Source organism: Panthera tigris, chromosome E1 (assembly GCF_018350195.1).
Source record: "Panthera tigris isolate Pti1 chromosome E1, P.tigris_Pti1_mat1.1, whole genome shotgun sequence".
Lineage (NCBI taxonomy): Eukaryota > Metazoa > Chordata > Mammalia > Carnivora > Felidae > Panthera > Panthera tigris.
In genome coordinates, this window is record NC_056673.1 from 23,718,279 (window position 1) to 23,735,028 (window position 16,750).

The 16,750-nt window shown below is 39.2% G+C and overlaps 1 protein-coding gene across 8 annotated transcripts in view; it reads left to right on the forward strand.

The window, feature by feature from the left end:
• The window catches only part of ACACA (acetyl-CoA carboxylase alpha), a 277,071-nt gene that overhangs the window by 107,986 nt on the left and 152,335 nt on the right, over positions 1-16,750 (forward strand). For all 8 annotated transcript variants that reach the window (XM_007096020.3, XM_042967666.1, XM_042967664.1 and 5 more), the window contains 13 exons: positions 722-892; positions 1,799-1,960; positions 2,288-2,451; positions 6,714-6,864; positions 7,826-7,929; positions 9,915-9,996; positions 10,395-10,540; positions 11,390-11,540; positions 13,253-13,387; positions 13,742-13,888; positions 14,468-14,656; positions 15,335-15,435; positions 16,123-16,211. In XM_007096020.3, coding sequence (XP_007096082.1) covers positions 722-892; positions 1,799-1,960; positions 2,288-2,451; positions 6,714-6,864; positions 7,826-7,929; positions 9,915-9,996; positions 10,395-10,540; positions 11,390-11,540; positions 13,253-13,387; positions 13,742-13,888; positions 14,468-14,656; positions 15,335-15,435; positions 16,123-16,211 — 1,792 coding nt within the window. The remainder of the gene's footprint in view (positions 1-721; positions 893-1,798; positions 1,961-2,287; positions 2,452-6,713; positions 6,865-7,825; positions 7,930-9,914; positions 9,997-10,394; positions 10,541-11,389; positions 11,541-13,252; positions 13,388-13,741; positions 13,889-14,467; positions 14,657-15,334; positions 15,436-16,122; positions 16,212-16,750) is intronic.

Here is a 16,750-nt window from a genome sequence, read left to right on the forward strand (position 1 = left end):
TTAAGCTGTTTAAAAAAGAGATCCAAAAAATACAATGACTTAGATGAGATAGAAGTTTATTTTTCCTTCCTCTCATAATCTGAGGTAAGCTCTCCAGGGTTAGTAGGACGGTTCTACTTCCTGAGGCCATCTTGCAATTCAGGTTCTTTCTGTTTTGTTCTGCCATTCTTAGTGTGTTCTCATCTGCATGGTGGAAACTGGTGTGAACTATCATGATTACATTCCAGTCCACAGAAGGGGAAAAGCTAGGAATAGAAGGACAAGTAGTTTCATTTCCAAAACCTGATTCAGTGCTTATGCATATTACTCACTAATGCTGACATTATATATGTCAAAACTGAGTCACTAGCTAAAGAGAGGTTGAAGAGTATAGTCTTTAGCTGGACAGCCATGTTTCTAGGAAGATGACCAGGAATACTACAAACCAGGGCACACTGAATAGTCTGTCACAATGTTTTATTGCCTGTATATACTTATACTGATAGGGTGAGGTTGCCTATGATGCCAGGTGAAAAACAGTTCTCCCCCGACTCTGGATTGAGTTTGGCACCCATGTCTAGACACCTTGTGTAATAATCAGAGAGAGTGAAATTTACTCTCATGTGGCTAAAGACCTTTGGTGGCTCTTGTAAACAGTGGATATTTGAGTCAGGGAGAGGCTGTAGGGTCCACCAGCTGGTCAAGGTGAGACACTCATGTTGACTTGTATTTCTTCTTTGAGTGTGCGGTGAAACTTGCCAAAATGGTTGGTTATGTGAGTGCAGGGACTGTCGAATACCTCTACAGCCAGGATGGAAGCTTCTACTTTCTGGAACTGAACCCTCGGCTACAGGTGGAGCACCCTTGTACAGAGATGGTGGCTGATGTCAACCTCCCTGCAGCGCAACTCCAGGTGAGTCACCCTGATCTTGGCTGAGAGAGTTGCCTAGAGAAGTTCTGAATGTCAGAGATGCCTGAGAAACTGGTTTAACTGGTGTCTGATAAAGAGAAGCACCTCCTATCTGAGTCTCATCTAATGTTCATCTCGTGCTATATGGGTTGTGATGTGTGGGTTGGCTTTCCTGATGGGGTACAAATCTAGTAATACTATCATATTTTTTAGCCAGACACATGTGATAGAAACTGTCATAGTTTAGAAAGAAACTTTAAAAATAATATGCTTTATTTGATTATTTTAATTGGAAAAAACCCTTGTAATTGTCCTCTACTCCTTATTACTCATGTTCTATATTAAAGCAATTCCACATCAGAGTGGTGGTTGTAGTTTCTCCTGGCAAGACTATGGCAGCACATTACTTTTATAATATTCAAAGTGCTAGCTGTCAATAATGTTTTCTCCACTCATCCCAGGAAACAAGCGTGGGCGAAGCAGTAATTAATGGCTAATGATGAGGTCTGATATTATTTGTATCTAATATGTTCTTTGCCCACATTGGGAGCTCCTTCTGGGTTTCCATTAAGGACCAAAGATTTATTTACTTCCTCCAGTGGTTTGTGTGAATAATTATGAAGTAATTATGACACAGTTAGGACTTTTTAGCTGTCTGAACTTCTTGGATAGGCACTTACACGAACTCTTCCTATATATATTTTAATTCTGCTCCTTTAATGGAGAAATGCAATAGACACACACATACAACTTAGAGTTACCTATTCGATTATTGTAGAATACAGGTTACAATAGAAATAGAGTATTTTAGGTGAAGCTTACTAAAATGAAAAATCTTGTAGGTAATCTGATAGCCTCCACATTTTAAGGAAAGTAACTGTGAAAAATGAGTGATATGTTTCCTTTCAGATTGCCATGGGGATCCCTCTGTATAGAATCAAGGATATTCGTATGATGTATGGAGTATCTCCCTGGGGTGATGCTCCCATTGATTTTGAAAATTCTGCTCATGTTCCTTGCCCAAGGGGCCATGTTATTGCTGCTCGGATCACTAGTGAAAATCCAGATGAGGTAACCCATCACTTAAAAGGTTTATACTTTTTTTTTTTTTTCTATCTTGTGACTTCCTCTGGAGATGGAAATTTATAGAAGTCTCATCAGAGCAGACAAATAAGTGATCACTGCTCCCTTGGCCATTTAATCCAACTTTAGTCATTATGGAGTCCTTATTGGGTGGGTAGCACTGGATGTTGGCTCTCAAGCCTTTCTGATTTTTGTGCATCATTTCTGCTTTTGTGTATGATTAACACAGAGTCTAAACAGTGAATGAAGAGTGAACAGTATGTTCTCTTCCTTGGAAGTATAATATGGTTTCTCATATTCTTCATTCTCTAACAGGGTTTTAAGCCCAGCTCAGGAACAGTTCAGGAACTGAATTTCCGTAGCAATAAGAATGTTTGGGGTTATTTCAGTGTTGCTGCTGCAGGGGGCCTTCACGAATTTGCTGATTCTCAGTTTGGTCACTGCTTCTCCTGGGGAGAAAACAGAGAGGAAGCAATTTCGTGAGTATAATAACATTTGATTGCATTAAAAAAAATAAATTTGTTCTAATCTTCAGTGAATGTGTGATCATGGGAATGGAAATTGTCTGCTACAGAAGTACTGATACTGTTTTGGAGGAAATATATCTTCAGTTGTACTTGCGTTCATGTTTTGTTAAATTATGCAGTGTTTGGCAGATGTTTTTCTGTTTGTTCTGAGTCTTTTCAAGTATTCTTACTTTAAATATTTTTGATAAGTTTATAAAATTGATTGCTTTAAAGAAATCATATTTTTCCACAGAAACATTGTTTTGGTGGGGGAGGTAGATTCTTGACCAAGAGTTTGGTATCATATAAAATCATAGGTGGGATCTGCTGTTTGTCATCAAAATAAAGGTATGGCTGTAAATGTCCTACAGTCATTTAAAATAATAAAGTTAAGGGTCCCTGGGTGGCTCAGTCGGTTAAGGGTCTTGATTTTTGGCTCAGGTCTTGATCTCATGGCCAATTGAGCATGAAGCCTGTTTAAGATTCTCTCTTTCTCCCTCTGCCCCTCCCCTGCTCTTTCTCTCTCAAAAAAAATTTTTTTTAATAAACATATATATATTTTACTTTTTTAAAAAGTTTATTCATTTATTTTTGAGAGAGGGAGAAAGTGTGAGCAAGGGAGGGCAGAAAGAGAGAGGGAAAGAGAGAGAATCCCAAGTAGGCTTCCACAGTTAGCACAGAGAGCCTGACACGGGGCTCGAGTCAATGAACCGTGAGATTATGACCTGAACTGAAGTCTGACTTTTTTTTTTTTATTATTATTTTTTTAATGTTTATTTTTTGAGACAATGCGAGAGACAGAGGGAGACACAGGATCCCAAGCGGGCTCCAGGCTCTGAGCTGTCAGCACAGAGCCTGACGCGGGGCCCAAACTCACGGACAGTGAGATCGTGACCTGAGCCGAAGTCGGACGCTCAGCCGACTAAGCCACCCAGGCGCCCTGAAGTCTGACTTTTAACCAACTAAGCCACCCAGGCACACAGCCCCTGCCAATTTTTTTTTTTTTGAATAATAAAGTCAAACTGCTTGTTATGTAAAAACTATATAAGGGAACTATCCACATTGTTTATGAGACCTTAGTGGGCTATGACATATACACATAACTTATACACATATGACTGCTATGTCATAAGTTATTAATATTCTATTAAACATAAATATTAAACATTAATTTTTATTTATTATATTGTTAATTAAACATTAAAAAATACTACAAGCAATTCTGCTTTCCTAAAACGTAGGGCTCTAGGAAGTAATTGTAACACTTCAGATATTTTAGAGTATCAAAATTGAACTAGTTCTATTTTTTTTTTAATGTTTATTTTTGAGAGAGAGAGAGACAGAACGTGAGTGGGGGAGGGGCAGAGAGAGATGGAGACACAGAATATGAAACAGGCTCCAGGCTCCACACTATCAGCACAGAGCCTGATATGCAGCTCAGACTTATAAACTGTGAGATCATGACCTGAGCTGAAGTCAGACACTTAACCGTCTGAGCCACCCAGGTGCCTTAGTTCTTTCTATTTTTTAATGGTATATTTTCTTGAACCACCTATGTTTATAACCATTTCCTTGACCTTCGATCTGTATCCATCCATAGGCTGAGTAGTCAATAGATACTTATTAATAATATCAGCTTTTTAATAATGTGTATACAGAAGTAGGGAACTCTTAATTTTTCTCTATTTTGTCTTCTACAGTTCTTCCCATTTATTCAAAACTATAAGTAAAGTTTTTCAAAATTAAAGCAATACTACCAGAAAAATTGTCTGCTATAAAGATGACTTTTTCTTTTGCAGCTATATTCTGCTTTACCAAAGTAAAGAAAGCTTACACTAGAACTTGTAAAATTGGTGGCTTTCCAACTAGTCACAGCCACAGATGTGTTTTTATTGGCTTGCAGAGTGTTAATTTTTAAAAAATTGCCAATATTTAAAAATTGGGAGATTGAAATAAATATATGGATTTCTGCCTTCTCTTAAAAATGGGATGATAATGACAACACTGGTTTTATATTCCACTTGGCAAAAGTTTACTGAAGCTTTGTGTGGCTGCTGCTTTTAGAGGAAACATGAACTCTCTCACCCAGCCCCCATCCATTCTGCCTCACTCATTTACATTCCCAGAGTGGCCTCTATTGGTATTTAGGTTTAAAGTCTTGATTACGGAGACCACTGAGTATTTTCTATAGCACATGTCCTCTAATCTGGTTCAGAAGCCTTTGCTCCTTACCTCCTGACCTGCTCTGTACATTTCTCTATGGTGTGAAGCTAACTAGGTTAACTTCTAGCATATTAAAAATATGGTCTTTATAATAAACTTGCTTCTTGACAACATGCCAGAAGTTCATTCTTCAGCTCAGTTTGTTTCTTCTTTCTGCATAACATTAGATCTATATTCTTCAGCTTGGTGTGCATATTCTTATTTTCCAGAATAGCCTCAATCCCCATTTCAGCATTATTTCCCATAGATGGTCATCTAAATACCATGAGAACAGGGCCATGTTTATCTTATTGCTGCTGTATCCCCTGAACATAGTGTTTAGTAAATATTTGTTGAATAAATGGCTTTGTCACTAGTTCCTGTCCTCATACCTCAATCCTAATGTACCCTGAACACAACCCATGTTTTTGTCCCTCTTTCCCTTTGTTTTTGCCATTTCCTGTGTCCATTCATTCATTCATTACATTTATCAGATATTTTCTTAATATCTGTTGGTGATGGCAATATAATGAAGACACAAATAGAGTCTGTGTTCGAATGGGATGTTACAATCCACAAGAAGACAGGCAATAAGCAACTAAACTCAATGTAGCAAGTGCTGTCTATAATAGTGGGGTTACATAAATGCGTTATAGGAACATATAGCTGAGTCAGCTAACTCAGTCTGGGGAGACCAGGGACGGTTTCCCAGAAAGAAGTGACATCTAGACGGTTAAGAAGCATATAGGAATAAACCAGGCCAAGAGGGTGTAAAGAGGAGGATGGAGGTGGAAAACAGAAAAATGGTTTAGGCTGAGGGAATGCCTGGACCATTGGGATGATATTCCTATCACTGTCCTAATTCCACCTATACTTTTATCCCATGTCGGATTCCACGTGCCTCATGAAACCATAGGGAGGTGGATTTTCTCCCTTCTTAAAACTAGTCCAGCATTTTGCTTGTATTTCTACTGGTATTTATGATATTCTGCCATATATTTTGAAAGCAGTTATTGTATCTATATTCTCTCTCCCTTATGAGTCTAGTATGTGTCTTGAGTCTGTGAGATACCTAATTAACAACAAATTAAATATTTGTTGAAGTAAGGACCTGCCCTTTGCGAGATAGGCACTGGGCAGAAAGGTACAGGAAACGACTCACAGTATTTGAAATTTTGTTAAAATTAGATCATTTTTTAGGCCGCCTGGGTGGCTCAGTCGGTTGAGCGACCGACTTCAGCTCAGGTCATGATCTCACGGTTTGTGGGTTCAAGCCCCGCATCGGGCTCTGTGCTGACAGCTCAGAGCCTGGATCCTGCTTCAGATTCTGTGTCTCCCGCTCTCTCTGCCCCTCCCCCATTCATGCTTTGTTTCTCTCTGTCTCAGAAATAAACAAACATTAAAAAAATTTTTTCTAATTAGATCATTTTGCACCTAATTGGGAAGTAACAAAAGTAATGAGCAATTCCTTCCACAGATGTCTAAAATGCAGCTTAAAAAAAAACCTCTCACATGCAGGGTCAGGCTGTTACCTGACTGTACCCAGCCTATTGTCTCGTTGTATGGAAACCTCATGAAGGTATTAGCATTAGAAAAAATGTATTGAACTATATACTTAAGTATATTTTATTCTGTGTCAAATATACTTTAATAAAATAAATAAGGTATAAGGAGGGGAGAATTATGCCCTAATCCTAGTTAGCTAGCAATAAATGAATAGAATGGTGGAAACTCAGTAAGTGAAAACTGAGGGTGGTTTGCACATAGTTTTTTCTGTACTCTACATAGTGAAAGGTGATATGCTGATGCTTTTATGGTAATATCAATCCAAACTTTGTAAGTTTACTGACTTACAAAGTCCTGCCTGGAATGCACGTGAATGAACACAAGTAACATGTGCACCGTCATTTGTTTGTGGAACTGTCTCTCTCCTCCCTCCTAAGACTCCAGAAGAATTGAAAGATTCTTTAAAATGATTGAAAAACACTAAAACACTCATTGCTGAAACAGATCTGCTTCTGTTCTTCTCCCAGAAACATGGTGGTGGCTTTGAAGGAACTATCTATTCGGGGTGACTTTCGAACTACAGTTGAATACCTCATCAAATTGCTGGAGACTGAGAGTTTTCAGCTGAATAGAATTGACACTGGCTGGCTAGACAGACTGATAGCAGAAAAAGTACAGGTGTGTATTTCCCCACTTGCCATACAACTTTTGGGATTGGGTTTTTATAGGGTTGTGGTGTGATCAGTCCATGTCACTAGAGAAAATTAATTTGATTCTAATGTAAGTGATTGTTGATCTACTTGGTAAAATCCAGGAGTCAGTGCAATTTCAGCACCATCAGAGTTCTTGTGCTTGTGTTACACAGTCACTTTACGTGTTCTAGTATTATTTCCTAAAATATATTTGAGGAGAAGCGTCTAGAGATTGAAATATGTCTGTCCTCATTTGATGTTAAGTCTGCTTCAGAGTTACCCACTTTTATACATCTACCAAGTGCTGATGAGAGGGGTCTCATTTAAATCAGCAGTTACCCTTTGTTCCTGAGTCACTGGGCTATTCTAAATAAGATTTTGTATAGAATCATTAGATGCATCTAAATTATCTGAAGGTCCAAATTTTGATTATATACCATTTTTCTTTGAGATTATCAGTAGCCAGATACTTGTACCTTTTTGAATGGATTTGTTGATTTATTTTGAGAGAGAGAGAGACCAGGAGAGAGAGAATCCCAAGCAGGCTCTGTGTTGTCAGCACAGAGCCAACACGAGCTCCATCTCACAAACTGTGAGATCATGACCTGAGCTGACATTAAGAGTTGGATGCTTAACCGACTAAGCCACCCAGGCACCCCTTGAATTTATTTATGACAAAATCTTGTTTTTGAGCTCTTCTTTGATTGGTTCAGTGGAAATCTTAGGGAGAGTATAGAGAAAGATGTTTTTCATCTCTAATTCATTGAAGTCTCTATTCAAATTCTAAAAGTAAAACGTGTTTTTATCTCAAATATCAGTTGAACAATAAGGCTGTAGATCCTCAATGCTAGCTGTTTCTTCACAGCAAATTTGGATCTGATTTAAATTGAGGGGCCATGGTGCCAAGTGACTATGCTTTTGACCTGCCCTCTTTTTCTTTCTTTCAGGCAGAGCGACCTGATACCATGTTGGGAGTTGTGTGTGGGGCTCTCCACGTGGCAGATGTGAGCCTACGGAATAGCATCTCTAACTTCCTTCATTCCTTAGAAAGGTAGGTTTTGTTTCTCATAGGCAAGCCAACCAGTGGTCCTGGTTCAAAAATCCATTTATTCTTCTCTCTATCCCTGGCAGCTTGTGAGTGGTACCTATTATTCAGTGACGATGGAGGCGAGGACGAGAAAAGTTGTGGGAGTTTTCATGGCAAATTATTTTGGGACTCTAACTTCAGATTTTAGGAATTAACTTATCCAGAGTTAGAATGGGTTGCTTTTTAAAAACAAATCCAGCTGAAGTAAGCATTCTCTCCTGTACAAGTATCAAATGTTTCCAAATCCCCCCCCCCCCCAGGGATGAAAATCTGGTATTTCCCACTAGCATTGAACCCTAAATATTTCATATATTACCTGCAACACCTTTCAGGAATTTGTAATTGAGGCTGATATTCAGGATGACCTCATGAGTCTTTCAAGTAGAGAATCAGACTGTATGGAGCTCAACTAATTTCTAACTCTGGCTCTGGACATGAGGCTCTGCCTTTGAGTCCCTGGAGGAATGGTCCAAGGGGCTAATCATTTTAAAGCACTTTAATCATAGGCACTGTTTCCTTCTATGTTATTAGACTTCTATCAGCTTTCTTTTAAGGTGTCTGAAAGGGAGAAACAAAATTGTCACAATTGAACTGAGATTGCAGTTATTCAAGTCTTAATGATAAATATCTTTCATTGTGTTGCTTTCATGCACTAAAACCTTCAGCAGCTCACATTACCCTTGTGTATTAAATCTAAATCCTTCAGTGTGACTTTCAACTCCCTATATACTTTGGCCCCTTTCTACCAGTCCAGTTTTGCAACATGCAATCTCATGTTCCTCAACATGCAATCTTTAATCTAGTTAAATGGTTTCCTTACTAGTGTACAAATGTGTCACACATAAAATCTCCTCTGCAAGCTTCCCTCCACCTTTTTAATGCTAGTTATTTTTTATTTATTTTTAAAACCTGTATTTTGAAAAAATCTGATTTAGAGTGGCATGAATAGTACAAATAACCTGTGTATATTTGCACAGATTCATCAGTTATTTACCTCTTGCCTCACTTGCTTTATCACTCCCTTTTTCTGTTGTCAAAAATCTTTCTTGATAATATTTCCCTCCTTGGCAATGTCCTTCCCTTTCCCCTGAACCCAGCCATGGCCTATTGCCTTTTTTTTTTTCTTTTACTACCCCAAATGAAGTCCCAGTTGATAAGAGCAGATGAGGGTTGATTGTAGTGGAGCATTTGTCTTTTTTTAAGTTTTAATTTTATTTATTTATAATAACCAGTAATATATTCACATGGTTCAAAACTCAAAAGGCACAAAAAAGGTAGATAGTGAAAAGTTTCCTTCTTAGGTCTGTTCTTTGACCACCTAGTTTTTTTCTCTGTAGTCAACCCATGTTACCAGTTTTTTCTGTGATGTTCCAGACATATTATAAATATATATAAGCATATACACGTAATATTTGTTTCATCCCACCCCCTATTTTTTTTAATGTTTATTTATTTTTGAGAGAGAGAGAGTATGTGTAAGCTGGGGAGGGGCAGAGAAAGGGGGGACAGGATCTGAAGCAGGCTCCGCGCTGTTAGCAGAGCCCAATATGGGGCTCGAACTCACAAACTGTGAGATCATGACCTGAGCTGAAGTCAGATGCTTAACCAACTGAGGCACCCAGGAGCCCCTCAACCCCCTGATTTTTAAAAACACAAATAGTAGCATACTCTGAAACTGTTCACAATTTCACTTACCCTTTTCATTTAATGGTATAATTTGGAGGGTAGTTCATATTAGTACATAAATGTTTTCATCTTTTTGATGGCTGTATAATATTTCATTATAAGGCTTTTTCATAATTCATGTATCAGTTGCTTACTGATGGTCCTTTAGGTTGCTTCTGGTGTTGATGTTCTAGGAAGTGCTACAATTAATAACCTTTGAGATTTCCTTATGAACTTCTAGAACTTTCTAGGAGTAGATGTGTCTCACATTGTTGTTCTTTCAGGGGTCAAGTTCTTCCTGCTCATACGCTTCTGAATACAGTAGATGTTGAACTTATCTATGAGGGAGTCAAATATGTACTTAAGGTATGCTGAACCCAACTGAAGACTGCACCTTACTTTTTGTCTTTCTTTGTTAGCTTGCTTTCTTTAAAGGTCAAGATATGGGGGAAATGTTTGGTTTACTGCAGGATAGGGTATTAGTGAAATTACAGTCATTTGTGTCAGTGTTCTAGTGCTCTTCAATGTGACATATGCAGCCAAGAGATCAGGAGTCAGAGAATAACCAGACTAGGGAAAAGCATCTAGGGTCACCCTGTTAGCTTGCAACAGGGCTGAGCCATGCCCACAGATACTGATGCTAAGAGCACCTTCCTCTCTGACAGAGCTTTCTTACCTATATCTTTAAGGTACTGAAATTTTGTCTGGGGTTCCACCTGGAAGGGACACACTGACTTGTCCCTTCTGGTTCTCATTCCTTACAGGTGACTCGACAGTCCCCCAACTCGTATGTGGTGATCATGAACGGCTCATGCGTAGAAGTAGATGTGCATCGGCTGAGTGATGGAGGGCTGCTCCTGTCCTATGATGGCAGCAGTTATACCACATACATGAAGGAGGAAGTGGATAGGTAAGGGACTGTGTGAGGTCCATTTGCTGGTCATTGTATCAGCCTTTCCTCTCAGTAGTCACCAGCTCTTGGAATTTTTCAGGGCCTATTTGGGTGTAATTTTTTAAATAAAAAGAATAGTACATGTACTTAACAAAGATTTCAAGAGTACAAAAGTGTTTATTTCCAGTTAAAAACACTGTTTCTCTGCCACTCCAATGTGAGTAGAGAATGAAAAATAAGTTCTCATCTTTTCAATCAACCACTGTTAACAGTTTATTTTTGCAGAAATTTTATGTGGATATATAATTTTTATATATGTATATACTGTGTTTTTCTTTTGCATACATTCACAAGTAAAAATAACCTTTAGATACTGTTCTGCACTTTCTGTTTTTCCTTTAACAGCTATCATAGACCGTTCAACACCAGTTATTCAACGTTAGTGTGACAGTTTCATGAATTAACATATGTAAAGTGCTTAAAACATTGCCTGGGACATAATAAGCATTCAAGAAATTATTAGTTGTTATTAGTTGTTAGTTATTATATCATCATCATCTTCATGTTCTTTTTTTAAAATAGAGTTGTCTATTCTTTTCAATGGTCATATAATATTCCATTATACAGATGTACCATAATTTAGACCCTTATTGAAGGAGATTTTGTCTATGTGCATTGTCAGCAAAGATGGGATGAATGTTCTGTTTTCCTGTGTGTATATAGAATAAAGTTTCCAGTTTGAGGAAGGAGGGTTGTAGGTTTTTTGTTGTGTTTTTGTTTTATTTCAGATTGACATTATTCTGACATTTTCCTTTACAACCCAAGGTGCTTTATTTATTGGCTTACATACTCCTACTTACCTCCTAGATATCGTATCACAATTGGCAATAAGACCTGTGTGTTTGAGAAGGAAAATGACCCTTCAGTGATGCGCTCACCTTCTGCTGGGAAGTTAATCCAGTATATTGTGGAGGATGGAGGCCATGTGTTTGCTGGCCAGTGCTATGCTGAGATTGAGGTCAGGGTGGTGGTGGGCCTCTCAGGGCATGGGCGGGTGGGGGGGAAGGTGGGGAAAGCATCTGCTGGGATGGACTAGGACTGAAGAGTAACAGAAAAGAAAAAGAAAGTAAAGAGCATCAGTTGGTTTAATTGGCTTATGAACATGATTTTAAAAACAAATAAAAAGCTCACAGTTTTTCTCTGACAGATGAGGAATCTCTTGCTCCAAAGATAGATACTGGGCAACAACAGTGCTTACTGGTTGGTTAAAAAGAAAAAAAAAAAAATAAAGATAGGTGGAGTGGGGCCACAAAACAGACAAGTAATGAAATATGAATTCCGAGAGAGTTAAGCACAGAGTGCAAGGGGGGTCACTTAACCCAAATTGGGGTGCAGCTGGTGGATATGGTGGATAGTAGGGGAGGACCTCCTGAAAGAGAGGGGACTTTGAGCTTACTTTTAAAAGATGGATAGTTGGGGCACCTGGGTGGCTCAGTCAGTTGAGCATCCGACTTCGGCTGAGGTCATGATCTTGTGGTTCGTGAGTTCAAGCCCCATGTTGGGCTCCCTGCTGTCAGCACAGAGCCCACTTCATATCCTCTGTCCCTTCTCTCTCTGCGCCTCCCCCACTTATGTTCTCTCTCTCAAAAATAAAGAAACATTAAAAAAATCTTTAGGGGTGCCTGGGTGGCTCAGTCTGTTAAGCATCTGACTCTTGGTTTCAGCTCAGGTCATGATCTTGCAGTTTGTGGGTTCAAGCCCTGCATCAGGCTTTGTGCTGATGGTGCGGAACCTGCTTGGGATTCCCTCTCTCTCTGTTCTCTCTCTCTCTCTCAAAATAAATAAACTTAAAATAAATAGAAAATTCTTTAAAAGGTAGATAGTAATATACCAGGTGAAGAAGGGCAGGACAAATGTTTAAAGGGAAGAACGGCGTGTACAAAGGCACAGAAGAGAGTATAGTATATTTAGGGAATTGCAAGTACATCGATATTGCTTGAGAATTGGCTAAGGTTTAATGGGAAGTGCCAAGCAAACATGCCAAGTAAGTCATCATAACTTGAGATCATGAAGGACCTTATGAGACACACTAAGACGTTTAGGCTCCCCTGGAGGCAGTGAGGAGTCATAAAAGGATTTTACGTAGACAACGGATACAACGAGATTTGGGCTGTAGAATGATTGTATTTAGTGACCTCGTTGGAGATGTATAGAGGATAGGGAATTCTGTTGGGAGGTTTTTCAAGTACTCTAGAACAGGTACGATGAGGGCCTAAACCAAAGACATGTCTGGCGAGGAAGATTTTTGAGAAGTTTGACAGGGCTTGGTAATTGGTAGATAAGGGAGAAAGAAGAGTAAAGAATGACCCTCAGATTTTGGCATGGGTATCTTTGGTTGACAGACCAACACCTAGATCATGGGTATAAGGAGGCTGAACTGTTAATCAAGTCTAAGTATAAAACAAGTAAAACACAAACTATGGCAAAATCAATTTAAACATTAGAAACAAGAAATGTCGGTAGCTGTCATTAATCCCTAAAGCTAGGTCCTGAGATTTTCTAATTGCCCTCCTTCTACTTTGTTGGAGATTTCAAGGTTCTCATTATTCTGGATGGAATTAGAGATAGTGTTAGATAGGTAGACTTAGATGTTGAAGGGAAAACTAGCTTCTTTAAATCATTCATTGTAAAGAGAGGCTAAGCTGTAATTTTATTTATTTTTTGTTACAGGTGATGAAGATGGTAATGACCTTAACAGCAGCAGAGTCTGGCTGTATCCATTATGTCAAACGGCCTGGAGCAGCTCTTGACCCTGGCTGTGTGATAGCCAAAATGCAGTTAGACAACCCCAGCAAGGTCCAACAGGTAAGTAGGAGGGTACTTTTAATATTGCTCTCTAAGAGTTGATTACATGGTAGGGGTAGTTTGGAGGGGCAGATGATTTCAATGCGTAGTTTGCTAGTTTTTTCTTATGCTTTTTCCCCCCGATCTCATGCCTTGTGTTTGTGCCTGTAGCATTATGGAACTAGATTTTGCAGAAATTACTACGATACTAAGATTCTATGATTTCCTCTGATGATTCCTCCATTGATTTCTCTCCTTGTAGCTGGGTATGGTAAAGAGATGTCTTGGTTTTGAATGATGACTCTAAGTTGCAGTGTGTATGTGTAACCTGACTAGAAGGTACTGGGTGACTTGATCTCTCATTGGGGTTGACAGGCTGAGCTTCACACGGGTAGTCTGCCACGGATCCAGAGCACAGCACTGAGAGGCGAGAAGCTCCATCGAGTGTTCCATTATGTCCTGGATAATCTGGTCAACGTAATGAATGGATACTGCCTTCCAGATCCTTTTTTTAGTAGCAGGGTATGAATCACTTCTCTTGGGGAAAGGGTGTACAAATAGGGTACTGTTCTCCAAGGTAGTTTAAAAATCACATAAGGATTTTTTTATTTTTTTTAAATTTTTTTTCAACGTTTTTTATTTATTTTTGGGACAGAGAGAGACAGAGCATGAACGGGGGAGGGGCAGAGAGAGAGGGAGACACAGAATCGGAAACAGGCTCCAGGCTCCGAGCCATCAGCCCAGAGCCTGACGCGGGGCTCGAACTCACGGACCGCGAGATCGTGACCTGGCTGAAGTCGGACGCTTAACCGACTGCGCCACCCAGGCGCCCCACATAAGGATTTTTTTAGAGGGAGGAAAAGAAAGCTGTTTGGCCTGAAACTCTCTCACCTTTAGTTGTGGGATGTGGAGTCTTTAAATCCTTGCTGCTTATCTGTGTCATTGACTTCACATTTAATTGGGATTTAAACCAGAGAATGAGGGCAGAGTTAGATGCCTATATTATAGTTTCATAGTAAATACTGCATGATACTGAATCCAGATATATCACTTTATTTTGGAGATGGTTTTAATTTTGTGTGGATCTTATTTCCTTCTCAGGTAAAAGACTGGGTAGAGCGGTTGATGAAGACCCTCAGAGATCCCTCCTTGCCTCTCCTAGAATTGCAAGATATCATGACCAGTGTCTCTGGCCGTATTCCCCCAAATGTGGAGAAGTCTATCAAGAAGGAAATGGCTCAGTATGCCAGCAACATCACATCAGTCCTCTGTCAGTTTCCCAGCCAGCAGGTATTTATAGAGTTACATTTCTCTACTAGCTACCAGTTCTGGAGTTCATGTTGTGGGATTCCTTCCTGCTTGGATCCTCTGTCTGGATGTTGTACTTTTGCAGTCTTAAGTATTGTGCCCTTCACAAATGTGTCTCAGGATATAAGCCCAATAAAATACTATATGTGAAGTGTGAAAGTATTTGTGATTATAAGAAAAAATCTTTTACTTAATAGAGGTTTATTCTTGGGCCTATGTCCTAATTAGAGGAATTTTGTGAATTTAAAGTGGAGGGATATTTGTAGTTTTATTAGCAGCAACTTCTTACTACCCCAGCAGCATGCTTATTTTTTGCCTGTGAAGCTAATTTACATGTAGAGAGTTAAGGTAGGCAAGTGAGGAATAAAGTTTGAACCTTGACTGTGAACATATCTTGCCTGTCAAGGGCCTCTGGTAGGATGGTAGCTTTTGTGTTACACTCATTAGTTCATCTAGGAAAGTGTGAAAAGAAATAAAAGTTGCTTGCTTATTTAACACAAGCCTCTAAACTATGCCCAGTAACTTCCAGCTGCTCCCAGCATGTGAAAGATGGAAATTTTTGTGTTATAATTAAGATTACTGGTGGTGATGCTACACAGGCTGATGCTTTAGGTCGCTTTGTTGGGTTTGGCTTCATTTTTTTTCCTCTTTCTTCTTTAGATTGCCAACATCCTAGATAGCCATGCAGCTACATTGAACCGGAAATCTGAACGGGAAGTTTTCTTCATGAACACTCAGAGCATTGTCCAGCTGGTACAGAGGTAAAGTTAATGTGATTCCCAGGATACATAGGATTCCTAGACCTGTTCATACCCATACCTTCCTTTATTCTAAGTACGCACCAAGAGATTTATCTCAGGTTTGACTTATTAGAAAGCACTTGTGTCTTGGGAAATATAGGTATTTTCTAAATACCTTAGATATCTAAATATCTTAAGACTGTGAGCTAAAATATTTCTGATGACTTTTGTGTTCTCCATCTTTCTGTGAATTATTAAAGCATAGAAATTTCATTGCTTTTTTTTCCTGGTAATTTTGATGAAACTCTTAATTTTTCTTTTGGCACAAGGCTAAGTAAGACATTCATTCTTCTTAGCTTCCATAGCCAACTATTGGACTGAAGGAACATTCACAGAACATTTTCAACTCTAAGATGCTCATAAATTTTTCAGATATCCCTGAGCCATTTCAGGAGTATAATGATCATTTCTACATAGCAGTGGGAACTGAACCAGGGTGTTGTTCAGTAGGGCTGTCAAGTGGTTTTTGGTTTTGTTTTGTCCTCCTTTTTTTCTTTCCTTTTATATAAAACAAACCCACAAAAACTCTTGTCTATAGGCAGATTTCTGAGGCTTAGAATTTAAGCTCTGGGCTTATTTAAATAGTCTGTTATTCTAATAGTATTAGCCTGTCCGGTTTTTCAGTGGACATTTTTTCTGCTTGCCTAGGTACCGAAGTGGCATCCGAGGCCACATGAAGGCTGTTGTGATGGATCTGCTACGGCAGTACCTGCGAGTAGAGACACAGTTCCAGAATGGTAAACCTCTTCCTGAGGACTCTGTTTCTGAGAAAGCTTCCTTGTAGGACTGTGCAGCAGCAGAGCCAGTTCATCCTGTCACTAACACCTACCATTAACAAACTCTTGCCCTGTCACCACTTTCTTAAAAACTAAACCTCCATGTCCCACTAGTGCCAAAGAAAGAACAACAAAGACAGCTTGATGAGATTGCGAATCTGGTGTGCCTTCTGGGAAAGGGCTGAGATAATTTTTCTAGTAGAGATTAGTATTCCCTGTCGGTGTCTTCTTGACCTTGTTTAGTGAGAGTTGGTTGAGTCATGACCAGGCTGAAATTGAAAACTGTATCTGAAGAGCTTGCCTCTTGGCAGCTAATCCACGGATTGAACCGCAGACATGTGAAAAAGGCTCAGATTTTCCAGTACTATTCAGTGTATCATTTAGGTGGAATTTATCCCTGGCTTTCTCTGAAGAGCTTCATTAAATGATGTATGAAGTCTCTAAATGTGAAATACCTCTAGGTAGGATTTTAAAAGCTACATACTGCTGATATTGCTTCC